This window comes from Lepidothrix coronata, unplaced genomic scaffold (genome assembly GCF_001604755.1).
Source record: "Lepidothrix coronata isolate B3197 unplaced genomic scaffold, Lepidothrix_coronata-1.0 Scaffold306, whole genome shotgun sequence".
NCBI classification, from domain to species: domain Eukaryota; kingdom Metazoa; phylum Chordata; class Aves; order Passeriformes; family Pipridae; genus Lepidothrix; species Lepidothrix coronata.
This window is the reverse complement of record NW_016690486.1, coordinates 470,856-497,587: the sequence shown is the minus strand read 5'-3', so window position 1 is coordinate 497,587 and position 26,732 is coordinate 470,856. Positions and strand designations below refer to the sequence as shown.

General features: G+C 34.7%; 1 protein-coding gene across 9 annotated transcripts in view; it reads left to right on the top strand.

The window, feature by feature from the left end:
• The window catches only part of ULK4 (unc-51 like kinase 4), a 236,108-nt gene that overhangs the window by 130,541 nt on the left and 78,835 nt on the right, over positions 1-26,732 (top strand). For all 9 annotated transcript variants that reach the window (XR_001878447.1, XR_001878446.1, XM_017837568.1 and 6 more), the window contains exon 32: positions 15,935-16,040. Coding sequence is in view for 7 of the 9 variants with exons in the window: in XM_017837568.1 (XP_017693057.1) it covers positions 15,935-16,040 (106 nt within the window). In the remaining 2 variants the exon portion in view is untranslated. The remainder of the gene's footprint in view (positions 1-15,934; positions 16,041-26,732) is intronic.

Sequence of the window (26,732 nt, the reverse complement as noted above, 5' to 3'; positions counted from 1 at the left end):
CTTATGCAGTGGTGCAAGATGTGTTACCATTATCAGTCAGGAATGAGATATCATGATTAAATAAAACCACAGTCTAATAACAACACCTGTTTAATCCTTTGTCCTGGTCAGGAGAGCACACTGAATGTTATACATTATAAGAGGAAGTATTGCAATGGTAGGCAGAAAAACATCGTGCATGTTACTCCATGTGTACATTTTGGGTTCCTCCTTTCAAAAAGTTTACCATAGAACAGTAAAAAGTGCAAAGAAAAGAGACACAGATGATCTAAGGTCTGGAATGGCCCCTGTGAAAGAGATTACTCTTCCGTATGCTTTAGTCCGTATGCTAGCATGCAGTCAGGTGAATAGGGAGCAGTTTTGCTGTTCACTGTATCTACTAACACAAGATCTGTATTACAATAACCAAAGACAACTTGCAGTTGGGACCTTAAAAACTGACAGAAGTGATACTGTTTCCTGTAGGGCTATGTTCAGCTCTCAGCTCTGTCCATACTTGAAGTAAAAAATAGACTGGACAAATTAATGAAGAAAAATCCATTGAGAGCTATTATGTTCTAAAAATCTACTTCTGGCTCAAAGTCCTTGGGCTGTGAATTCCTAGAGGCTGAGGAGAGTGTCCTGTGTACCTGTCTTGTACTTTTAAGGCTTCTTCAGTTGATGAGTGTTTTAGATAGGTTGTTTGGGTAAGTAGACTTTCTGTTAGAACTGAGTTAGATTCTGCTTTATATACTGAAAATGCGTGCATGGGATTTTAGTTACTAGCTGTAGAAATTTGTCTCACTGATTCCATTTTTGTATGAGAAACCAGTTTAATTTTTTATGACTTAAACAGATTGACTTGTTTTCTGAAGCAAATTATTTCTTAGAGAAATTAGCAAGTTAAAAATACACAGCTCTGAGTCATGAGGTTAATTTCCAGTCTGTGCTGTTTATTTGGTTGGCTGTAAAGAGGTTGGTATTAGTACATGTGAGTTAAAAATTAACAGTAATTCTTTAAGAATTAGTATTTACCCAGATTCTCTGTTTATGGAGAAGTTTCATAGTTCTCAATGTTTATCATAGCACGTTTCTACAGTATTTTTATTACATCAAAGCTCTTTTCACTCAGTCATTATAATTAGACAATTTTCCTACTTATTAGAGAAAAAATATTTGGGAGGTCGTTGGGGATGGGTGAAGGGATAAATGCACTCCTTTTTAATTAAAGATTTAACGGGCATCACCATCTTCAGAAACCACATAACTTCTCTCACACCACTGTCCTCCAGTGGTGTGAGAGAGGTTCTGTGGCATTTACTGCCTTTCTCCTACATTTTAATTTAAATAATGCAACAAAAGTAGTTAATCTTCTGGATTGGTAACTAGTTCTGCTGTGAATAAGATTAAACAAAATAAATTCTTTGTCTTTTGTTGTCCATTTCCCCCCACTTTTATCAGTAAATGGTAAATCTCACTTACCATTCTTTAAGATTTTTGTCCCATTCTCACAGTCTTGCAATGCCCATACTTTGGACACATTTCATTTTGTTTAGTTCTTTTCCCATAATCAGTTTGTAATTTTGTAATATTTATATATATGTGTGTGTATATATAAAATATGCATCCATACGTGTGACATTATTTATGTTAGTAATCTCACAGTCTTCGTGACCTTGTAAGTGTTTTTCATACTGTATCATGTGACATAAAAAAGAAGAAATGTACCTGGTGGCAGGAGTTACATGTTAGTTGATTGTGAGCAGCAGAAGAGGGAGTGAAGAGAACAGCAGCTTTGGGAAGCTGGCAGGGTTGCTCTAGTTTGTAGCTGCTGCATGCCTCAGGGATGGCTGGAGTGCAGCTCTGCAGCATTCCCTCACTCCCACCCCAGCTTGGCCAGTCACTGAGTCACAGATTGAGCTAAGGGGCACATGGAGACTTGGGGAGGAGGAGGGACTGTAGCACCATCCTACAGCAATGTGCAAATGTGTGAAACAGCAGGTGCTGCAGAAAGACAGAGATTCTTTCTAACATGAGACTTCACAAGTCTAATAACAAATTATGTCCTTTATGACCTTTAACTATCAAGTTATAGGGAGAAATCATGACCTTACCATAGTTTGTGTGAATTTTATGTAACATTTTAAATGGAACCACCTCCAATGTTTACCCAAGATGATTAATATCTAAATTTAAAGATTTATTTATTTTTGCTGTAGAAGCAATATTAAAGCAAAATCTCATTTCTTCCACACTTTGTGTTTGTCAGGCTGATTTAGAGCAAATTGCCAGTTTATTGTTCCTGCTAATGTAAAAACCAAGACAAAGAGAAAGCATTTAAGAGAACATGTATACTGAAGTAAATCTGGGATGCATGCTTTTCAGAATAAGATTTTGTTGATCTTATGACCAGAATTTTACTGTGACAGTATCACTGTTCTGTCAAACAGCTGAAATACCTCTCTTAATCTCATCTAAATAAATATTGGTGTAGGAATGAGGAAGTTGCTGACTGTACCTTTATTGACCATCTGCGTTCTGATAACTAAGGTACTGAGCTATTGTGTGCTTCACAATAGGGTTTGTAAAAGAATATTGAACATCCGTGAATGGTTTCTGACTGGCAGAGGGTTCCACATTAAGCATCTGAACTCAGATCACTTGTCTGGAAATTTTTCTGGTTTGGCTTCAAAAATGTATTCTTTATGCATTCCTTATGTTAATGTCTTCCTGAAGAGTTCATATTGCAGGGTGATAATTAGATTTTAGAATGTCAGTCTTCCACAAGCAAAACAATTTACATCTTAATATTCTACTTTCAACTTTCTGGTTTTACCTGTAGTCATTTACTCATTGTTTTATAATCTTAGTTTCTAAATATATTTTGTTTTATAAAATGTTTTTATAGGCAAGCTAAAAAATCATTGCTTTGCTAAGGAAGATTCATAGCCATATATATGCAAACAGATTAAGCCTACCATGATCCACTCTTAGTTTCCCCACTGTAACTTTCTAATTACAATTATAACTGTAGCATCATCTCAAAGACTCAGATGAAATTTTGGTAATCTTTTTTTTTTCTTCATTCCTCTTAGGTTTGTCTTTTGAGTCCCCTGTTTGTACTACAAGGTTCAGTTTCTGCCCCTTGCTTGTTTTGACCAAGTAGTTCCTTACTGATAATATTGAGTACAGGAAGCAAAATTGTGCCCTAGTACTCTTTTTCTTTCCTTTGCATATACTGAGTTCCTTTCACACTCCTGCCTACCAAACAAGATAACCTGTTCAAATATCATTATGCTAAATACAGTGAATGACATTTTTCACTGATTTCAGTTCAACTGATCGCCACGAAGTGATCCCTGTGGCAGATACTTAAGCACTGTTTGGTGGGTGACATTGTTTTCAATTTTCTGTTGCTATGTCATGTGATTTGATATGGAGTGTGGCAATAATTTAAATCTTTACAAAGAAAAACCAGATTTCTTTCTGTTACTTATTTAAGTAAAGTATCTTTTCTCCTTGGTGCATACTTTATTTGCTTGACTGAAGCAGAAAGAATGCATACAATGGTTGATAGCTCCTTTCACTATTATAGAGGGCCAAGAATTATTCTTTAAACAGTACAATTTGTTTGTTACTGTACATTCTGAAGTTCCACATTTGTTCACCCTTTGTCAAGTTCTGGAGCAGGATTTAAATTCCCTGCACGTAGCTATCTTTAGGGCTCACATCTGGATGGCACTGCAGGAGCATATTGCTGAAAGCAAGCAGGGTAGCAGTTTTGATGGTAACAATGGAGTCTGAGAAAATACTGGATGCCTGAATAAGATTCCATTAAAAAGGGGGGAGTGAGAGGGATGTCTAATGCAGTCCATTTAATGCAGAACTCTCCAGAGAGTGAAGTGGGGATTATGCCTGCTCCCTTGCTTATTAAAGACTGGTATAGAAGATGCTTGTTGGGCGAATGGTATCTCTATAACAGACACTCTAATACTCATGAATAAGTTTCTAATTATATCTTAATGATATCAGCCACAAATAGGAAAACAAAAACCTTTGTCTCCCTGAGTGGTTACCTTAGTGGCTGCAGGATTGGCAAGGTTTAGATTTTCCATCTCCTCTCACTAATCCCAGGGGACTTCATTGTGAGAAATGAGACTTGTTTATGATGGTGAATTAGATTGCTGTAAAAGGTTATTTCAACAGACAGTTGGGAAATCATAATAGAATAATTTAGTAAAAATGGGAGCTAAAGTATGCTTAATGAAACATGATTAGATTTAATTTTCCTGCTATTTCAATCATTAAAGGTACATTATCCTTTCTCAGACCTCATTTGGGCTCTTTGCCATGGACCCACTCTGAGTAACAGACTGAAACTTGCATGTTCCATTAGGATATGAAAATGCCTAATGATACCCTAGTCTCCTCTCCCTAGCTTTTGTAAAATTTGTGTTACCAGCTTTTCAGGTATATTTTAGCTGTTTTCTCTTTGATCCTTTTATTCCCTCTCACATCTGTTGTATACATTTTCAGTATGAATAACTGTTCAGGGAGGATAGGTTGAATGAAATGAAGTAAAAGACTGATATAGTTACCTAATAATTGTGAAATGGCTTGTTATGAGTAATTAAAAATTGTTAATTTAGTTATTACTGGGATTCTGTGTTCTAACAAAGTAAATATTTTAATCACTTCATATGAAATATGTTTTCATGCTGTCTTAATCTGGTGGTGCAACTGTTCAGGTTTTGGGGGGTTTTTTGGTTTCGGGTTTGGTTTTTGGTTTGTGGGGGGTTTTTTGGTTTGTTCATTGATTTGTTTGTTTGTTTGTTTGTTTTGAGTTGGGTTTTGTTTTATTATTTATTATTGTTCTTTATCCTTTCCTTTTACAGTGCAATGACGCATTGTGTGACATCACATATGGGCTAAAATTTCTGTCTGTCCTCTAGTGTCAATGAGTTTAGTTCTTGATGATATTGTATGACTCTCTCTTAGCATCAAAATGCTACTTTGATCTAAAAATACCCAACTGCTTTTCAGGCTATGATTTCATATGAGAATAAAACTGCTCTTTTTCAGTAGACAACTTGGACAGAGCAGCAGAACATTGCTGGTAGGAACTGGTCGTGGCTCCACAGCTTTCAGGACCCCAGTGTGTTGGCTGAGGGAGGAGATATAGGGGTTTCATGATGTTATTCCAATTTGGCTGTAGGTTTCACTGAGAAAGGCTTCTTTTGTTCAGGGTGAATTTTCAGCCCAGAATTCCATGGGAGGCAGAGGAGAAAGACAGACCTCAGGGTAGCCAGTGGCACGTTAATCAGAATGCTTTAGGGGAAGGGCCCAAATGCAGATCCCAAGTTCAGTATCACCCAGAAGGAATGGCTGACAAAGGGTTTCTAAAGCTCAGAATAAGTATTTTGGCTACTAAGCAAGATGCTTTACTAACATGTCTCACCATCTCCTGCTGAAGTCGCTTTGGTTTGTATGTATTAAATTTTCCTTATAACAGAGCCTTCTGATGATCTGGGCTTTCACTTAAACTGAGGAGAAGTAAAACAGCTTAAGTCCTCTACATTTCCTGTGAATCAGTGTGGGGTACAGGTGGTATGAGAATCTAGAGAGTGTGTCAGTGTGCATTGGGAATGTTATTTTAAAGTCTTAAGTTTTTGAGGAAATGTGACGTCTATCTCTGTTTTGAAAGAGCATAGAGTCTCAAGTCATTTTTCTGTGGGGCTAGAATAGTTTCATTTGAACTCTGTAAGTCACAGTTAAAATAATTTACAAGAAAATGTACTTGTATGTATATTCATGTGCATGTATATATATTTAACATATCCTATATTCATTTTGAAGCAATAGACATAAGTTCTCATATAATTGTTTAGTATCTGTTTGTTACTGAAATGAGCTATATGAGGGGTAAAAAACCATCACTTTTTAAGGGCTTGAAGGTGCTGTGTTACACTATAATGGCACTGGAATCTCCCATGTTTCCAGGCAATAGTTGCCTTAACAGTGGCGAAAAGCAGGAAGATTTGAATTGAACCTATGCTTGGGAAAAAACACATACTGATGACTGGAATGCATCTCTGTCATTAAGTGGAACTTGATTTTGTAACCTATACCAATTTTAAACCTGATTTCTTAAAGTTAATTTCTTGAATCAATATGTAAGTATCTAAATAGAAATGACTGGGAGAAGAGATGGGGCAAGACTATGAAGAAAACTATAATAATGTATTTGAAAATTACCCTGGAAAGATGTGCAAAAAGAAAAATGCTGTTTAACATTTTATTAATAATAGTAATAACAAAATGCAGTATAACTTCCTCTATCTTTGAAAAAGAAGTAGGACTTGCTTAGAAGAGCCTCCAATCTTGCTGTTGTTAACCATTCTTGATTGTCTTTGATTCACCTGTTAATCTCCTAAGAAAATGGAATAAATTATGAGTGAGATCATATGTAGCAACAAGAGGTATACTTACTTTCAAGTCATAGCATCTGATACTGTTTTGTAGATGCTTATGAGCAGCAGAATTGGTTTCCTTTCCTTGTATTCTTGTAGATCTGAGTTAAGCTTTTAAATTTTAAGTTGTACCTTTGCTCTTCTTTGTGATGTAGGAGTTGACTTCAGAACAGGTGACAGTAAGAGTTAGATTCACAATAATAATTTATTAACACATACAAATTTATTATAAATTTATTTATTACAAATACTTTATTTTAAAAATATATTTATTACCAACCTTATTATTAAAAATTTCTTTGTTTATAACTAAATATTATAAACATTATTATTAAAATTATTTAATTTATTATAAACCTCATATTGCAAGTATATTTTGCGTAATAATAATTACTATTATTGCTGCTCTTGTTAGCTGTCATTTCTTTCTCCATTTTACTTCCTTCTCATCAGGCAGACTGCTGCTAGCTAAAGAAACAGTTGCCTTTCAATATCAGTAAATTCTAGTGGCTGGAAGATATAATTCCTGTGACTGGTGTTGCATTCATGCTGTCAGTATTTTATAGAGCCAAAATGGGGCTGTCATTTCGTAAGTATGTTTCTGAAATACATACTTGAAATATGACCTCCTAAAGTGAACTTTTCGTAGGGTCGCATGTACAGATAGAGCAAGTATCAAATGTAAAGCAGGATGAAAACAAATAAAAGAATAAAAAATCATGATGAAATTAAAAAATACTGGTTTTGTCTCAGAACAACATAACCAAGATGTCTATTCTGTCTCTGGTTCTGCCACCACAGAGAACTCCTTTAAAAGCAAACTCTGTAGAGTCTGGAAACTGCAGCAACATCCTGGAAGAATTTAAGCAAGGAGAAGTTACAGTCATTTAGCCTTGAAGTTCTGTCTTTATAGTCTCTAGATTTATTTATTTTTTCTTTTTAATTTTTCATCTTGACTGCATGCTGTTTCTTGTGGTAAACAGTTATAAAGCAAAATCATGTTAACCTTGCAGAGAATTTGATTAAGGAATGGGGTTGGTGACTTGTTTGTTGGACACCAAGTTAGGCTGATGAGTGATTTGTTATCTCTGTGGGAGATTTTTGGATAACAGTAAGCTTCCTTCCTGTTGTGTCTACAAGAGAAAGTGTGGTTTTAGTATTTACATAGAATAAGTAACTGTACTTTTATTATCTTTTTGTTTTTCTATTTGTTCCCGTTGGAAAGTTGTCTGACTATAAATACAAACTGCTCCTTTCAAATGTGGTTCTTAGTATCAGACTTCTTTCTCTGAGAGCAGTGAGTTTTTTTGCTATAGGAACGCCATATTTTTTTAGGCCTGGATTTCAGCAGTACTTATTTTTGTAAACTGGCATTAAGAGACATACCAAATGCTTCAAGTCTTATTTAATAAATATGTGTATCAAATCCACTTAGGAGAATTTTAATTGCTGTGACGCACACACATAGTTAGGACTACTCTGAATCCTAACCTTGCCTTCAAATTTTTAATCTTTGCCCCAATATCATAGTTCAATTTTGTTCAGACCATTGATTTCACCTCAGCTGCTTTTATTCTTGGACTTCATACACACAGCGTGGCATAAGAAGAAAACACATTCATCTTCAAGTTCCTGAATAAGTGCCAAGATAACACTGTGATACATGGAGTATGAAAGTGTGTTTGTGTAATACACATACTGTTTATCAGGGAACATTAACTTGAGATAGAGTTGAGAATAGAGATTATATACCACTAATTTATAGAAGAAATTTTACAAAGATAGTTTACCCATAAACCCCATTCCTATAGTTCACAAAGATGCTATAATAATATACCAAAAGTATTTTTTGTTTCCTGGATTTGTAAGTATTTAATAAGGTGATTATGATAAGGATTTGCTAATTCATGGTCCTTAATTAACTGATTAAAAAAACCCCAAACAAACCAACAAACTCAACACATATGTGAGTCTACCATCCATTATACTTTTTTTCAGTGTTCAGTCATCTGGAAAGAAAATTGCTAAAATGGAGGAGATACCCAATTCTGTAACCTTCTGCAATGTCAGAAGGAAATGAAGAGGCTGGTGATTTGAAAGTTGTTGTAATTTCAATCATGGATTGTCTTGTCTTGACCATGGATATTAAGCACAGAAAAATTATGCCAAATAAAATCTCCCTATGATATTTCTTTAGAGTACACATGAATTTTACTCCTAAGCAAAAACCCTTACTGTTTGAGAGATAATGTTTATTGAATATAGCACCACAAAACAGCAATACGTTGATGAGTAAAGTTATTTAACAACTTCTTACTTACACAGTGTTTTACAAGGTAGAGTTTTCATTTGCATCAACCAGTTCATTATTTCTCTTGCCTTACCTGTCCTAGTAGGAATGTAGTTTCTTAGAGCATGATTGCTTGTCTGTCTAACCCCATGATAGGAACATGAAAGAAATGTCCTTTCATGGGATAATAATGCTGGCTGTATTCCTTCAGCACTTCTGCCAGTCTGTTCATTGAGGAATATTGTTAGTACTCCCCTGTTTCCTGCCTTGTGGTTTGGTGCCTCAGTATCAACTAGAAGATGTAGCTTGCTGCTATAGGAGTAACTTGGGTGGGGAAGGGCTGGAAGATGAGTTTGCTAGGACGTCTATGGACAGTAGTATGTGCACTTCTAGCCGAATGAAGTGTTGATACCTAGTAGAGTCTAACTATTGAGTATTTTTGTTTTCTAAATGCATGTCTCTTTGGGAACATTCACCATCTCTATGAACAGGTGTCCAAGAATGAGATTAACTTAGAAAAAAGATATAAAATATAAGATGAGAATTTCCTAATGTCTTTCAGACTAGTAATTGGCTACTTAACTAATTCCTAAAGTAACTAATAATAGAAATTAAGGAATAATATATTTTGAAGGTGCCAACTCTAATGAGACTATACCATGATTCTAGTAACAGAAGACTCAGCAGATGTTTCCTTTTGGTTTACCAGCTCTTCACTGTTTTCAAGTTTAATGTAATTTGAATGAACTATTCATCAGCCTTCTCTGTTGCATTTACAAATTGAGTAAATGTGAATGTGTGGAAAAAAAAGCAATGTATTTCAAGCTAAATAGTATTTTGGTGGTAGAAGGCATAAAGCAAGGAGTAAAAGCAAAAATATTAAACATGTAAATGTGATTTTCCTGCCACTTGAATATATCTGTCCTCAACCCAACTAAACTCTGGTAGGAAAAAGCATTCTTTCCTCATTCAGACAAACATTCAATTTCCCTGCACTTCTTTGTCAGCCCATGGCTTCTCATTCAACACATTTTTTGCCAACACCATTGAATTTTAAGGAAGTCCGTGACTAAGAAGAATAGAACATTCAATTTGACATTAAGAGGGACAATGGATATTTTTGCTATCCCTTTTACTTCTTCATAAAAGTTTAGTTCTTTCTCAGTTTTTGGGGTTTTTTTTGGAAAATGTCAGGAAAGGCATTTCAATCTTGATCTTGCACACCTCAGTAGGCAGTGTAAACTGAGTCAGTATCAGTTTTTGATTCTAAATACTGCTTTAGCAATTAGCTATAGAGACAGGAGCAGGTTCTGAAGGAGAAGAGACAGACACCCATTCCTTAACAGCTGCTGATGGATTAAAGAACACAGAGTATAGGAGACTTCTTTCCTTGTGCTTGCAAAGTGTCCTTTGCATCAAAGCAAAATCCATGTAGAAAAAAAGATGACATTCTGAGTTTTTTAAGAACTAGCTTTTAATTAATGCTGAAAATGCAAGTTGGATAAGTGAATATTTTGGTATGGTGATTTTTGGCATAATGGTTGATTGCAGCTCCCAAGTGCCTTTGCAGTTCAAATGCTTCACTGCTACATGAGACTCCCCAAAGCATCTACAGATTTATGATTCTAAATATGATATCCACTGATATCAGGAAGTTTAATTGTCCAGAGTGAGATGTCTATATAACTTCTTTTCCATATTGTCTCTTCAGTTGTGCACAAATTTTTCTTTTAAGGGAATTTGAATGTAATTCACAATGAATAGTTTTAATCCTTGGGAAGCTACTTGCTTGGATACTTCTTTCTGGGTAATGGTAAAATTGTTTTTATATAAAATTGCATCTGAATGTCCTCTTTATGAAGGAGCCTCACTCTGCTTGTGAGAGGAACCTTCTCAGGCTCCCTCTGTTAACAGAAGAGAAAATTTTCCATGAGAGTGCATTCTTTCCCTAAGGTTTTTAGGTGCAAAAGGAGAAGTGCTGAGGTTTCATTGCTGCCAGAAATTCAGGTGCAATTTTGTAGGAAGAAGAAATGTTATTGTATTTAGAGATCTGCTGCTAAATTACTTTGCAATTTATCTGTAACAGTGAATGTAAGATTGCTCATTATTTTTTTTTGTGTTGTGCTGCAAAAAAATGTACCTTTTTTGTCCAAAAAATAGATAAAAAATGGTCCATGAATTTCATTGAATTGGATCATGGGTTTTCTGTTTTTGATTTGTTTTTGTTTTTCAACCAAGATGACTGATTCGCTGAAAATTGTCTTATAGAAACTTACATGCTAATAGCTGCTAATAGTTTTTTGGTTAGACAAATAAAAAGCAAAAGGAAAGACAAAAAGGAATTCTTACTCAGAATTTGGGACTTTAAAATTTACATGTTCATTTTAAAGATGTATCGATATCTTTGAATCTTTCTCTTTTCATAGTGGTATAAACGACAAGCCTTCATGTGGTTTTGCTTTTAATAACCTTGAAGATTTTCTTCCTCCAATTCTGATTTAAGTATTCTTTTCTTCATATAGTTTATAAATCTCATGTTTGCTGACATAAAACAGTTTTATAATCCTTAACTAGCTGCATAAATTTTCCTGTTTGGCTTAGCATGGTTTTATTCAACTTCCACAAGTCCAAAACATGATGTGGCCCTCTTGAAGGAGGAGAAGATGTTAAAAATACTGTGCTTGTTTACTTCTCTGTTCTTTGAAGCTGTATTCTCACAGAATTTGGAAATAAAATTACAAGAGAAAGGGCAATGGCTTTATTTATATTTTCTATTCTTAATGTTTGTTATGCAAAATAAGTACTTGTATGATATTTACAGAAGCTGGTTTTCTAAAAGTAAAAAATTTCATGTTTTCATTCTTTAGAACTCTAGTTGTTGTGAATGCCGTGTTTCATCCTTATACCTTGTGAGATTCTGACCATCAACACAGATAAAATTGCATGCTTGTCTCCAAGATGACAAGGAATTTTGGGAAATGAAAAAGATGTAAGAAACGAGTTGCAAAATAAAGAGACAGATTGTTAGGCTTTTGAAAATATGAAATTATGTATGGCAAGAGAACACATTTGTAAATTGATAATTTTCTCTTAAATAGATGCTCTTCTCAGAAAATATCTTGTGAAATTTTGCATTGCTTGCTGCAGTGGGTATTAGAACAAAATCTAAGACTAATTCTACTGCTTTCTGTTGGTTGATACTTGAAATCCTAGTCCTTCAAAATCTCTACTGGCTCCCTATCCTCAGCTGACTTTGCTTAAGCACTTGCAGATTTTCTTTATTTTTCGGTATTCCAACAGGAATTTCTGTGAAAGTTGCAAGACTTATGATCTTCATGTGTGGACTGAATTTGTCACTGTTGTGATACATCTGAAAAGCATGATCATTCTAGAAATTGGTTGTCAGATTAGTAGTTGCTCCTTTTTGTGTGACCATACCCAGAGGGAAATATTTGGAAATATTAGCTCTGGTAGAACTGCTTTTGAAAAGGGCTGATTTTTGAAAAGCAGAGTAACAAGAGACATGACCATGCTTACTTCTGACTTAGATCATTAATAAGGAAAATAGTATTACCTTGATGTTAGAGATCCATATGTATATGCTCTCAGTTTGTGCATAACTGGTCTTATGCATGAAAAGCCACAAAATGTTAAAGATTAAATTAGCCAACTAGAAAAGTTTCTGATCCTCTGTTTCATAAACAAAGTAATAGAGCAAATCAAAATAAACTAGGTTGAATGCAATATTAAACTATGTTCTTGTAAAGTGGTCCTTGTTAGCACCAATGTTTTGGTTTATTTCATTTCAACTATACTGTGACAAAAAAAGAATCATCCCATAAAAATGGCATCTTTTAAAAACTATAATTTGAATATGGTTTGTTTCTATAATTTTCTTCTTTCAATGGATTTAGTGTATGAAAAATCAAACCTCCATCTTGCTATGTCCCCTTATTTACCTAACATGTGTTCATAGATCATGTGCAAGCTTGAGAAGGAGAGGCACTTTACAGTTAAAGTTTAATCACATTGAAAGAGCAGTACTGTGGTATATTATATAGTGGTCCTTAGATTTACATATAGCATATCTGTAAACATAGCATTCAGTGCTTTCTCTTCTGGATTCTTAGATACATGAGTAGGAGTCATGTATGTGAAGCCTCCCAGACTGGAAACTTCTTATCACAAATGCTATCTGTTATGTTATTTAAAATGTAATTAAAATACTGTAGTTTTCCTAGAGCTGTTCTAATAGACTTAAAGGAAAAGGCAGCTTTAGCCATAGTATCTTGCCAAGATTCCTACTCTTTCTTTGCTAATTCACACCCTTTTACCTAACTGACTTTAAATAAATACTTCAGCTGATTTCTTTTGTGAAAGTACAACCCTTCAAAATTAGAATGAAAAGTTTAATGGCCTAAATACAGTTCAATCCTATTTGAAAAGCCTGATTTATCTTCCATGGTTTCTTTTTTTTCTAATACTAGTATTTCCTTGTTATGCCCTTGGTATTTCATAGCTGTCCTTTTTAAGCACTGAAGCAATTAGTTCTGAGAAGGCTGATTCTTCAGGGTCCAGTGCTTTCCTGCCTTTCATTTGCCGAAGCTGTACATTTTAATGAAGTTGTTTCATCTGTGTTGCCAAACACTAGAATTTTGCTGCTTCAATTCTAATTATCTCTGCTGGCAAATGCTATGTTTTATTAAAGCTGTCAAGTGCACTGTTCATTAAATGTCCACAGTCAGTGGTGCTGTGCACACAAATTAGATCAGCTTTACTCCTTGATAGATTATGAAGTTAAATATTTTTATATAAACCTCTAAAATTGTGTCTAACAGCAATCAGTGATGACTTAGATAAGTAAAGCATACCTGCAGCTTCTTGGAACCTAGTATCTTGTCAAAAACCATCTATGAAACATATGTTAAATCACTAGTACCACAGCTGAGTATACCATTTGTATGATTATTTAATTCATTAAGATACCATTTTCCTTCCTCAAGATATCTACATTGCATCTTGAATTATGCTTTATATGTGTCGAGGGTAAGATAGGTTTTGTTATTTTTGCTTTGATATAAAGTAAAGCATCAGTGCTAGCCTTTCGGTAGAGGGTTGTATAGTATAATTGATGTCCATTAAAAGCAAAGATGGCTTCATTTAAATGTTACTAACCTGGAGAATGTGAAAGATTACTATCGTAATCAACTAACAGCTCCTCTTCTAATTGCGTATCTGAAAGGGGAATTTTACTACAAGATGTTTATTTCAAACATATGAAGCAGTAACAGAAATATTATACTTGCAAAGAAAATATTTGAGTCAGCTTCTCGTTTTGACATCTGTAGATTTTTTTTGCTTTTGTTAATTTTATGTTCTCACTGTGTGTATCATTATTTTCAGTAGCACAAACAGTCATTCTTGCTATTTAATGTATTGTTTTCCAGATTAAATTCTAGAGAATTAATAAGATATTGTGATGATAGACTACCAGATAAACATATTGTTGATTTTTTGGAAAAAATGTTTTTCTTACCCTCCAGCTATCTGTAGGGCAATAACTTCAAATTTATTTTTAATACCATAGCTTTATGGTATCTGTTTTCTGTATTGGTTACCTTATCTTTTGAAGAATCTTGTGTTTATACTTTCAAACTTTGCTTTTGAATTTATCAGGCTACATTTCAAACCTTTAGAGGAACAGATATTTATTGTGCTCTTTATAGAAATCATAAATAACCTCTCAAAGTGCTATGTAAAATAAGTAGATTTTAAGAGCTCTTGTATATATATTTTTTAGGATTTGGTAGGAGACTACAGTCCTTCAAAGGACTATGAGGCACTCTTCCTTGTCTCTTCTCCTTATGATCCAGTTTAAAGTGCTCTAGCGTGAATAGAAAATTCACATAGCCTGAAGTTGAATAGGAGGCTGTGTATGTTTATGTATTTTATTATCTGCTAATGTATTATGCCTTATCATATGTATTTCATGGTATTTATAGGAAATAATAGCATTTAATTTTAGTTTTGTAGTGCAGAAGCAGAAAGTGTTCCTTTGTGTGTATTCCAGAGGTGAAGTGATTTTTGTCATCTGAAATGCTTGACTTCAGACAAAGTCTTTCATGTTCAACTTCAACTTTTTTCAACTGCCTACTGTCAGACAGGAGATGGACCCAAATAGGTGGTGTATTCTGTGGCAGTGAAGTAGTTGAGCAGTACCAATACTGAGAGATTTTCTGGGAATGGGAAGCATGGAAGTCACCCAGGTGCATGTGAAAAATCTACAATACACAAAATATGACAATTTGTTCTTAGTGTTGTTATTTTCACTTTGGATGTATGTTTCTATTTGGCTTTGAGTCTGAAAAATTGGACAAAATCTTTCCTGAATCTTCTAGGGAGATTTGAAATGTATTCAGACTTATATTTACATCTAGACTCGGATTTGTAAAATCTTGTCCTATTTTGGCTTCTTGGAAATTACCTGAGTTAAGTAATTTCTCTAGTGTGTATAAATAAATGCTTTGACTGCACCACCTTATCGACCCTTTTCAGGGTGAGTATGCAAGTGTAGTGAATATAACAGGGAAATAAATTTCTTTATAAACCTTGATGCCTTCCTTTCCTCAGTGTAGTCTCAACAATTGTGAAAAATCACTGAAGCAATGATCAAACAAAGACATTATAAGAGTGATGTAATTCAATACAGAAATAGGCTTTTAACATATCTGTGTAATTTTATACTTATGACTATATACCAACAAAAGCAACAGAGATTTTACAACTTATGGTGGGTTATCAAGCTGAAACTGAAAAGAGTAAAATTAATGTCATTAATAAAAAAAATACCATACAAAGGGAAATATTTCTGGTTCTGAATATATAGAGGTTAAGTTGATAAAGTTCTATGCCATTTTAAGAAGTCCTAAGATTTTAGACCTAACTAGGAATTCTTTCAGTTTAAAAGAACATGGGAGAAGTTTTGGTCCAAGGTTTTAGATCCTGAAATTGATATTATCTACTAAGATATTTGGTTGGTTTTATTGTATTTTAAATGTTGAATTTTAAGGGATTAAGAAAGTATGGCTTTTGCATTACCACTGTCTTTTAAAGGGAATAGTCTTCTTCTAACCTTGCAGAAGGAATAATAGATTTTTTAATTTGGATTTTGTTTTGGTTTGTTTTGTTTTTACAGGGACATCAAGACAGTATACTTGGGAATACAATGCAAACTGTAATCGCCTTACTGAATAACATCGTTGCTAACAAAAGTACAAATATGATGTTACTCTTTAAAGAAGGTATCTCATTTTTATCTTTATTCCCCTTACTGTAGATGTTTCCTAATCTGTAATATCTAACACTGTGTGAAACTAGACTTGAATGTATTTAGAATTTATAGTGATTGTTAGATAATCACATCGTAACTGATGTACTCCTCATCACTTCCTCTTACTCCCTTCCTGATTCGATTATGAGTTTAACTTTTAGAAAGCTGTTCTTCCAAGAAAATATGGTTACAAAAGAATTACTGACTGAAAGTTACGTTATACCTGTAAAGAATGGCTTCGGAAAGGTGTGGACTAGTGATCTGACCATAACAGTGCAGAGAGAGAGACCCTCTGCAAGTTCTTCCTTTTCTCGCTGCTCAAACCTATGAAAGGATAAGTTGTACAATATTTCTGCACACTTTTAAGAAATAGTTCCAGTCCAGTGATGTAGACCAATGGCGTGGAGCCCAAACTGACTATAAAGTCTTAGCCTACAAACCATTAAAAGTCTTTGTGAAATGTTTACCACCCGAGTTTGGTGGTGAAACACTGGCACAGATTGCCTAGAGAAGTGGTAGATGTCCCATCCTTGGGAACATTAAAGGTCAGATTGGATGGAGATCTGAGCCACCTGATCTAATTGAAGATGTCCCTGCTCATTGAAGTGGGGGTGGACTAGATGACCTTTAAAGGTGCCTTCCAACCCAGACTATTCTATGATTCATTTCACTATGTTTCATTACCTAAGCTAAATTTTAATTTAGAAATTGTTTCTGGTTTACAAAATTAAGTTTCTGCTGTTAGAAATCTATATAAATTTAAAAACTTGTTTAGAGACATACACATGATAGCATTTCTTTTGTTTATCATGAAGGGGTGAGTGACATCCAGCAATACAGATCTATGCTACCATTTGTACTATTTGTTGGTAAGCATACTAGCCTAAAAGTCCATCAAGATTGGTAGTAGTAGTCATGTCTCATTTTCATAATTACCTTAGCAATTAAAGCACTCACCCAGAAAGTGGAAGAGCTGAATTTCTGATCCTTTTTACTCTTAAGGGATTGAATGGACAATGCGATTATTCAGGAGATGAACTGGGACTTGATATTGTAGCTAATAACATGCTCCTCTCCTTTGTTTCAAACAGAACCACTCAGAAGTTAGTGGTTGAGAATAGAGCTGGAATAAAAAGAAAGAATAGAAAAATATTACTAATTTGGAGAAAGATGGTTCATAGGATTCTGATTCTTTGGTTATTTCTCACCTAACTGCCTATCACATTTCAAACTGTTTGGGGTTTCTTGGGGTTTAGATGTATGTGGTGCTTTTGCTGTCTTTGAGCATACCTGCTCTGTGTCAGGCAAAATCCTAAATTGGCACTGACCTGAGTTGCAGCAGGGTAACTTGCTAAAACTGCATAATTACTTGCAAAGAAGTCAGTTCAAGTCCCACAAGCACTATAACCATGTAATTGGCATGCCTTACTCAAAGTAATATGCTCTGCCTTTCTGCATGGCAAATTAGATGCAAAACTATTTAACAGCATGGCAGAACTGCATCTATTCTCTAAATATCTCCTCCTTATTGTCTCACAGAGCAAACTCCCACATACTTTTTATTCTGCTGGTAGGATATCTGTGTTCTTTAACTTCTCATCTGCTCCAAAAATAAAACACATCTCTTTGGTCATGTTAGTTTCCAAATGAAGGAAGTGGAATAGAAACATTATTAAAGTCCTTTATCTTTTTCTTGTGCTATTTCATAGTGACTCCAGTAATATTTTCAGACTATTAATGATTGGATGGCACTAACTTCTGCTCACTGAACTTCAGTAAACACACCAGAAAAAGCGGCACAGCGGCCAAAGATATTTTATCTCAAGTAAAATGTCCCCATCCTTTTTTCCCACTTGCTAATCTTCAGAGTACTGAAAAACTGGATTTTAGCCAGTGCTTTATTGATTAAGGGCCTAATTGTCAAGTAAAAAACTTTTAAAATTTGGGTTGCAAGAATGTTATGAGAGTATTGTTCTTGTAATTGTAGACTGTTAGATTTCCTTTGAATTAAAAGCGGAGAGAAGCTGTGCCATGCAAACTGGAGGGCTTTATATTATTTGTATTATCAACTGTGAGTATATAGTGTTCACATCAGGAAAATACCTTAAACTTCCTCTGCCATATCTTTGATATTCAGCTTGTCATATTTCAATGACTTTTGTGTGATGGAGAAGAACATGATCTAGTGAAATGGCAACTGAGCTCCCTCTTCCAGAAAAATATCCTGGAGTTCGAATAGAAAAGTTGAACATGAGTCAGCAGTGTGCATTGCAGCAATAAAGGCAAAAAAGAGATGTCATAAGAGAGAATAACTGGAAGGTTGAGGAAAGTGATTATTCTCCTTCATTCATTGCAGTGTCTAGTTTTGAGTTCCAACCTATAAGAAAGACATTGACAGACAGGAACAAGTCCAGAGAAGAGCAACCAATATGTTTACAAAAGTGGCCCACGTGATATGTGTATTTTCAGCCTTTGCCTATACTATTATATGAATGTATTCCTTCCAAGTGCAGAACTTTGTATTTGCCTTTGTTAAACTTTAAAAGGTTTCTGGCAGCCCATTTTTTGAGCTCTTCAGCGTCTTGAGCTCTTTCTAAATGTTAGGTCAACCCTTCATCACACCAACTGCTTTCTTCATTTCAATGTCATCTGCAAACTTGCTGAACATGCATGTTATTATATCCTATTAACACTCTGTGCCTGTGCTGTTAATGAAGACATTCAACATTCATGAGCTATTCTACTGTGTTAAAGAAAAAAAGGCTGAAGACAGAGTATTATGGGTCATCAATTTCCCTTATTTCCCCATTACAGTGTGATAATTAATTCATATTTATATGGAGCTTTAGAAATTAAAAACCCTAAATACTTGCTGAACATTATAAGGAACTCAGATTAGGTGGTCAGTCCTATCAAAATTTTGTTTCTAAAAGTCAAGACATTAGCAATGAAGATTTCTTTCCAATTTTGTGCATGCCTTTCTTCAGCTGTCAAGGAGCTGTATTTTTGCAGGCAGATTATTTAGAGACCCTTGTCACTGTTTCCTTTTGTGCCTGTTAGCCTTCAGAACTCTCTTTTGCTCAAAGGAGTTGTATTAGGTGATAGATTTTTTTTAAAGGGCTGCACCTTACATGTTGGACTTTCCCCTTTCTCAAGAAAATCTAGCATGATGGCACTTGCTGCATTAGTGCTGCTGTGATTTCCTATTAATAACAATGATATGCTTGTGCATTTCAGCAACTTGCGTAGAAGGTGGATTGCCTAGCATTAATTTCTCTCTCCCGTGAACTGTGTCCTTTTGTGTGACAGTACATCAGACATGTACTGATAACCACTTGTAATGTTTAAAGGTGAAATGGAGAATAACATATGCAACTGAAGTCACAGAGGGAATTTAAAACGGCCTGTACTTGTGTTATCAGCTATTAAACATTTGTTCTGTTAATGTTAATGACAATTTCCACTTAATAATCAGAAGGGAATAGTATGATTCAGTTTAATTACTGAGACTGGAATCCAGTCAGGAGACTAAGATTAATACAGGGTCTCTTGTGAATAGTTAAGGTGAGATATTAAAAAGCCAAGACAATAGTGGTCATTTTTAGTGTGATCTTCTAAGAGAGTGACACTTACCCTCTCTCCTTCTGTCTTGGCTTCTGGCTGCCAGTCCCTTTCTTTTCTCCCTTTCCCCATCTTTTGATATCATTGGACAATTTAAGCTAACTTGAGAGACCACAGAGATCCAAATATACAAAGTATGTATTCAATCTGTCATGATCAATATCTGGTAAGAGACCCAAGTTAATGCCATAGCTTAGGAAAGGGCAATAGACTAATCAATTAAATATTCTTCACTAATGTACGGCAAATAGAATAGTGTTATACATGACATGCACAAAATATATATGTACCTATAGATTTACAGAAAGAAAGGAATTTTAATACCTAAAATTTCCAAATTGCAAATTTTAAAAACATTAAGTTTGCAACCTGTGATCTTGGACACCAACCCTATGGAAATTATGTTGCAAGAAACCAAAAATGTCATTTCATCTTCAGTTAGGAACTAGAGAATGTAAATGTGGGAAGAGCATCATTCTTGAACAGTTTTCCTTCTTTTATCATAAAGTTTTGCCACGATCAAAGTGGAGCCAGCTGGTCTGAGTTTGTATCCTGTATTATAGTAGTTCTTACTGTTGGAGGTGCAATCTTCTTATCTCTGAATTCTATTTCTATTAGCATTTATTAAATTATAAAGCATAAAACTTATATAATATCCTGAGATCTTTTGATAAGCCTGTAAAGATCTATTAATTAGTACATCTCCCTGGTCTTTTCAGTATTCACTTCCCATTTTCTTTTTAGGATATCTGCAGTTTTCTGTTTTAGGTTTGTAACCACTGAGTTTAATGGTGTGTTGGTCAAGGCCTGAGGAGGGTACCTATGAAATGATCCCACAGGATCCGTCAATGCATGGAAGCAACTTGCACTATAGAACATGCATATAGGTGGGTGACATAGGACAAAGCAGCACCAAGGTTTCAGAAACAGGGACAGGGAATCATCAGTGGCAAGGATGATGACTTGTTACCATGGGGGTAGGCAGAGATACAGAATGCAGATCTGTAGGAAAGTGGGTATTATTAATTCTGGTCATGAGACAACCAGCTATATATTACTTTGAGCTTGTCATATTAAAAGCGTTAACATTTGTTTACTATAAAGTGAAAACCCTGTTCTAGATGCTAGAATTGTCAGCTCTTAGCAGGTGTTGTAGGAGTACAGTGGATGATCATCTGTTTCTATAGACAGGCTCTAGAGCAGTCTACTGAAAAGACATGTCTGTCTTAGATACGTGTCTATTGACAGGTGTTGACCTACTGAAAAATGTTGACATAAGATGAATGCCAAAGTCAGGTTTGGCTGCTTGATAAGTAAATGGTGTTAGTGTAAAAGACTGCTTCCTTATGTGGAATGTGATGAGTAATAAATAGCCAAGTGCATTACGGCACTTAATGTAGTAAGATTCTTGTACTCTAGTGCAATTCATGTGTATATAAACTCTTTGTTTTGCTTTCAGTTCAGTCTTTTTGCCACTTTTCTTTCTTTTCTTGTGTGTTTTTGGTATGTTTGTTTGTTTTCCCAGTAGTTTGTAAAAATTAAATTAGAAAACGTTGAATCATCTTCATTATCTGTAGTTAGCAGTGCTTTCAAACTTTGAGTCCCATTTGTCCACAGGTCATATTCAAAGGCAAGGAAATTCTTCATTATGACTGTTGCATAATTTTGCTTATAGGAAGATTGGGATATATTATATTACAGTGTAGAAAAATGTCTTTCAAAGACTAACTGCTTCACGAGGATCCTCATTCTGAAAAAAATGAACAAAACAGGTTGTTGGAAAATAGATCTTATAAGCTGCAGTGCATAACTTCTGATAGTCTATCTGCAGCTCTTTATTCCTAATAACGCCTCAAATTTATTACGTTTATATAAACAGCTCTTTTCAGTATGTATAAAGGTAATTCTGAGTAATTCTGTCTTTAGAAAAGGTTTCTACTGCTTTTCAAAACTGATCTAGTGAAATGCTTGCAGGCCAGTAATACTTATGGATGTTTTTATTTTTAGCTTTTTTGAATCTCATTGTGCTCCATAAATCAGTTATCAATTTTTTTTCATAGTGGTCTTGTAAAGTAGATGATTTATATATAAAGTTCAATAAAGTCATGTTGAATTGAATGACCTTTTCCAGACTGTACTGCTGTGATCTCGTACTTGGCTACTATCCTGAAGTAACCACCACCAGCAGTGTAAGCAGTGGTGTTTGTCTGAATGTTCAAAACAAGTTTCCATTATATGGTACAGCAAATCCTAAGCTTTATTCTTTATGTCTTAATGCTGTTGAATCTCAGAAACTGAAGTAAAAGGGAAATTGTGGGGTTTACAACCATAAAAACAGTCTATGAGTTGAGTGAAAATGTGACAACTATTAGTAGTAAATGGTACTTTAAGCAGTTTGTGTAAAAACTGAAGCTCCTAAAGAAGAACCTTTGGTGGAAGTGTAGAATGTCAGCTACAGCAGTCATAACATTCAATATCATATTAAGAAATTACGCTAAGTGCTTAAAGCAGGGACAGTTATTAAAAAGGAAGCGATTTGCAATAAACATCATAGTCAGGTGGTGATAATTCATTTATACCTCGTGAGCAAAAGATCACCCTTCATGGATGAAGGATCCTTACTCATCTTGTGGTCCACTCTTTTGACTTTTAGTCAAATGTCAAGAGATTAATTAGATTTCAGATGTCTGTGTGTGTTGTATAGTTAAAGTCTTTTAAATACTCCATATCCAAAAGGTGGCATTTATGAGACTAACATCCAACTTTAAACTTTTTATTGAAAAAAATTAAAATAAGGGAAAAAAAAACTTTTATATACACAGATCTTTAACATAATGATAGTTCTGACTAACATAATGATGACTATAAATTCTGAGCTCTCTAAATAGACCCCAAAGGTTATTCTTCTACCTTTCACTTCCTCATAGATAATTTTATTTCAGCTTCAGTCTCCAAAAGACATTTGATCATGGTGCCCCTAGCACACTTTTTAAGAACAAACTTCCTAGCCAGCTCTCTTGTCACCTGCTAAATCTCCAGTGTTCATGAAATTAGGCAGTGGACCACAATAACTTGCCAACCCAGATCTTCCTCCCTGCTGCACTCACCTATGCAGTAGTCTGAACTACTGTGCAACACTGAGAAGGCATTGGTGTGACATTGCATGGGACTTTGATTTCAGGGGTATAATTGAGCTGTTGGAGAAGCTGGCTTCAGAGTCACAGCATTTTCTTCCAAGATGGGAGAAATTAATTATCTCTTAAGATGGTGATCAAGAAGAGGACCATGGATTCATCATACAGAAGGAGCCTATTTTCAAGGGAAAGGCAATAGTTATAAAATTCTGCAAGAATACATTACTTAAATTATTACACCTTTTAAATAAAGGAACAAAAAATAAAACCTACAGACTTAGTCTGTGAAGAAATCAGACACACATTCTGACTGATCTTGAAGCCATTTACTAATTCCTTACTAGCCTCTATTTTTTCCTAGGAGTCTTCTGCAAAAGTTTTACAGGATACAATATAGAAATATTTGTTTAATGACTGAATATAGAAAGGGGGTTTTGTTGTATTACTTTATATCTGCTTACTGTAAAGCTTAGTTCAGATGAAACGTATTTTGTTTCTGAATAGGAAGATTTTCAGGGAGAATAAGGTAGGGAAATTAATATGGGTAAGAACCTAACAGCATTTTTTCTGTACCTGATCAACATTTAGAAACTAAATGCTCTCCATTAAATAAATGTAAAATAAGAAATCATTTTAAAATACAGAAAATAAAAATATCATCTTGTCTGAGTAGTTGCAGATGTTGCTTCTCTATCATCTGGATGTGACAAAGAAAGTCCCTCAGTTAGGAGGGGCACACCTTGCATTCTCTAGCATGCAGAATGTAAGCCTTTCACAGCTCCTTGCCAGCACTGTAGTAGTTAGTTCAGTTCTTGAGCAAGAAATGTCTCTGTGAACATCTAAAGTTAGTAGTTATGTGTCAGGTGTCTCATGTTCATTTGAGTTACAGTTAATATGAGAAGTCAGTTGTGGCTGAGCCTGAAGAAGTTTATTCTGTGATGTTCCAAAGTTCAGAATGCTTTTTAACAGTATTAAGATATATTTTTCTGATCCAAAATGCCAGTCACTCAGGTGGAAGTATATAACATCACATGGGTAAACTTAGAAGTCTGGTATCATAAAAGATAAGTGGGAATCATGTCAAAATAGCATGGTAGTAATAAAGTCTTGGAGGAAAAAATAACCTGTGTCTTCTTGTGATATTCATCAATGCAGCCATCTGAAAAGGATGAAAATAGAAATGGTAATTGCTGTGAGGAACAGTTATGCCATTCAAGTAGAACCAAGCCTGTTGTTATTGAGAGTCATACCCATAAGGCACAAAATGTCACAGCATCCTTGCTAGAACTTCAAAGGAATATAAGTGAATAAAGGCTCAACAGGTTGTTACATCTTGTCTCTCTAGTACTGTACTGTAAAAGAGAGCTGGCATTTCTGTGGCTGGAGTAGGCATCCTGATGCTGTCCCTGTGGCTGGCCAAGAAGATCATCTTGCAGCACAACTGGCTGCTTAAACTACCTAAGATATTTATCTCATTTTAACACCTAATTGATGGAAGAGAAAGGAATAATAACAAAATATTTTCATTCCATGATAGTCTAGTCTGAAAGGCCTTATGCAGAAACCTGATGATATAACTAATCAGTTTAGTTTAATGGTGGAAAATTAGTTCAATAAACATAGCAATTTCAAAGTTTAGACTGTCTTTATATTTCTAAAATGCCAACCATAATAGACAATTTTCTGTGCCTATCCAATTCCTAGACAAATTAAAGATTTAAGGTTTTGGCTGAGTGAATACTCTGATTGATACTATTTGGAAGCAGAAGCCTCATTTGAAAAAGTAAAATTTTATGTTAAAATATAAGACATAGATTTCCCATCAGAGCTTGTGGGTATCCAAAGGTTTCCTGATGACAAACTCAGGACTGTAAAGCAGGAAAAAGTCTCCAAAGCTTTATGTTCCTTCTCACAGTCATGAAAATGGTAGTTTTTTCCCTCCTCTCTAGAAACTGTGGTCTTTGCATTTATTGTAGGTGCTACTTTTCCTGCAGTTTGATTTCAGTTGTCACTTGACATTGTGCTAGTATTCCCACTGAGTGCAATTCAAATCATAGGTATTGCCATTAGTGGATATGGTCAGTTGAAGAGAAAATGAATAACTAGGTAAACGTGTAGCTATTGTATCATCTACAAGTTAAATATTGATGATGCAAACTACTTGTTAGAGAAAATAAATTAAAATCTAATTATGATGATGTCCCTCTGTAGCTTGTCAGATATAATTAGTAAGCTAAAAGATCATATTAGGGGATGAAATTAAAAATATAACTATATTTGAAGAGGCCCGTTTTAAATACAACTGCTATGGCCATAGGTTGTAGAGCTATCATATATATTCTGTTCTAGCAGTTAGAAGGGTCTCAGTATGAAAGCAATGTATCACTGCCAATTTGAATGAGGTGTAAAGCCACAAAGGTACAAAGTACTATACACAAAATTAAACTGCATCAATCATTACTCTGTTAGGGATAACGGTCTTCTTCAGATGCACTTACATGATCCTACTGAAAGAAGTTCATTTTGTCAGTTGCTAAAAACAAGCACCAGTTTTGGCAGGACCAGATCTATGTAGTGGACAGATAAATAAAATCTGAGGGTTTTCACTTCTGTGAAGAATCATTTGGGGTTTTTTTGTTTTGTTTTAAATGTCTTCAGTAGTTGTCATAGCTCCCAGACAGCCAGATGTTTTCCTCTTCTAAGCTATTCTCAGAAAAATTGTGGACTGAACAGATGTGTTCATCTCACAAAGTTTAAACTGTTTCTGGACAATTAAACTTTAAAATAATTTTCTCTTTAAAGCAGAAAGAGAATTATATCATAATGGAGAAATCGAAGTTATTTACCTTTTTAAAGCATTTTGAAAGTCCCAATTTTTACACAAATAGAAAGCTGTAGACTATATTACTTGAGACTTTTCCTGTGATGTTTTTTGTTTTCCACCTAAATACTTTTTATTTTTCAAACTTTTGCCTAAAATGCAGTATTTCTCTGTAGTCTTTATAGGATGATGTTTTCTTTTGCTGTTAATGATCTAATTTTATAATATCACTTAGCTTAGCTTTTCCAAACTCTAGAAGTTACACTTTTATGTCCATTTCACATTTAATAATCAATTACTATATTTAAATTTCTTTTGAAGTCTCTACACATGGATTTTCCACCATCTTAAGACAGTATATATTCATGTGAGTCTTTGTGTTACCACTCCTCAACTGGTAGATTTTTTCTACAGCATTTGGCCAATGCCTTGTAGACTTGGCAGGGTAACTACTTTTGTGTATAGTTGTATACATGAGCAGTTATGTTTTGTAGCAATGTATCTGCATGTAGTCAGTTTTTGCAAGTTGGCTGTTGGGGGAACCTGTTTGAGGTGCAGTTGAAACCTCCAGGTGAGGGACAGTGGTTATTTAAACTGCAGAGACAAAAATGTAGATGTCTACCTGATGATGCCATTTGTTTTTTTAAAAAAAATACATTTCATAAATGGGCTCCAAACTTGTCTATCCATGCTTAAAAAAATTATCTCATTTTAGCTTAAGTTTTTTTTCTAATTGGACTAAGATTATATTTATGTAAGATGGGTTTATGAAGACAAATCTGTTAGCAAAGACGTGCTGGAGCACATGTGATGGGTTTCAGATCTGAGCTTTAAGCAAATAAATGTAATTTTCATTTAAAGAGGCCCTCACTTGACAAACACTGGGTGTTTTTGTTTCATAAATAGGATTTAAACGTTTTCATAGATGTCTCCATGTGGTTAGAAGATATTGCATCAGCTACTTGTTCCTTCTTTTTGGTTGAGGAAAAAGTTAAGTGCTTCCCTTTGAATTTTTAAGATGAGTAGGAGAAGAAATAGGATATCTTTATAAAGTCTGAAGCTGTCTTCTGTCTTTTAGGAGAGTGTA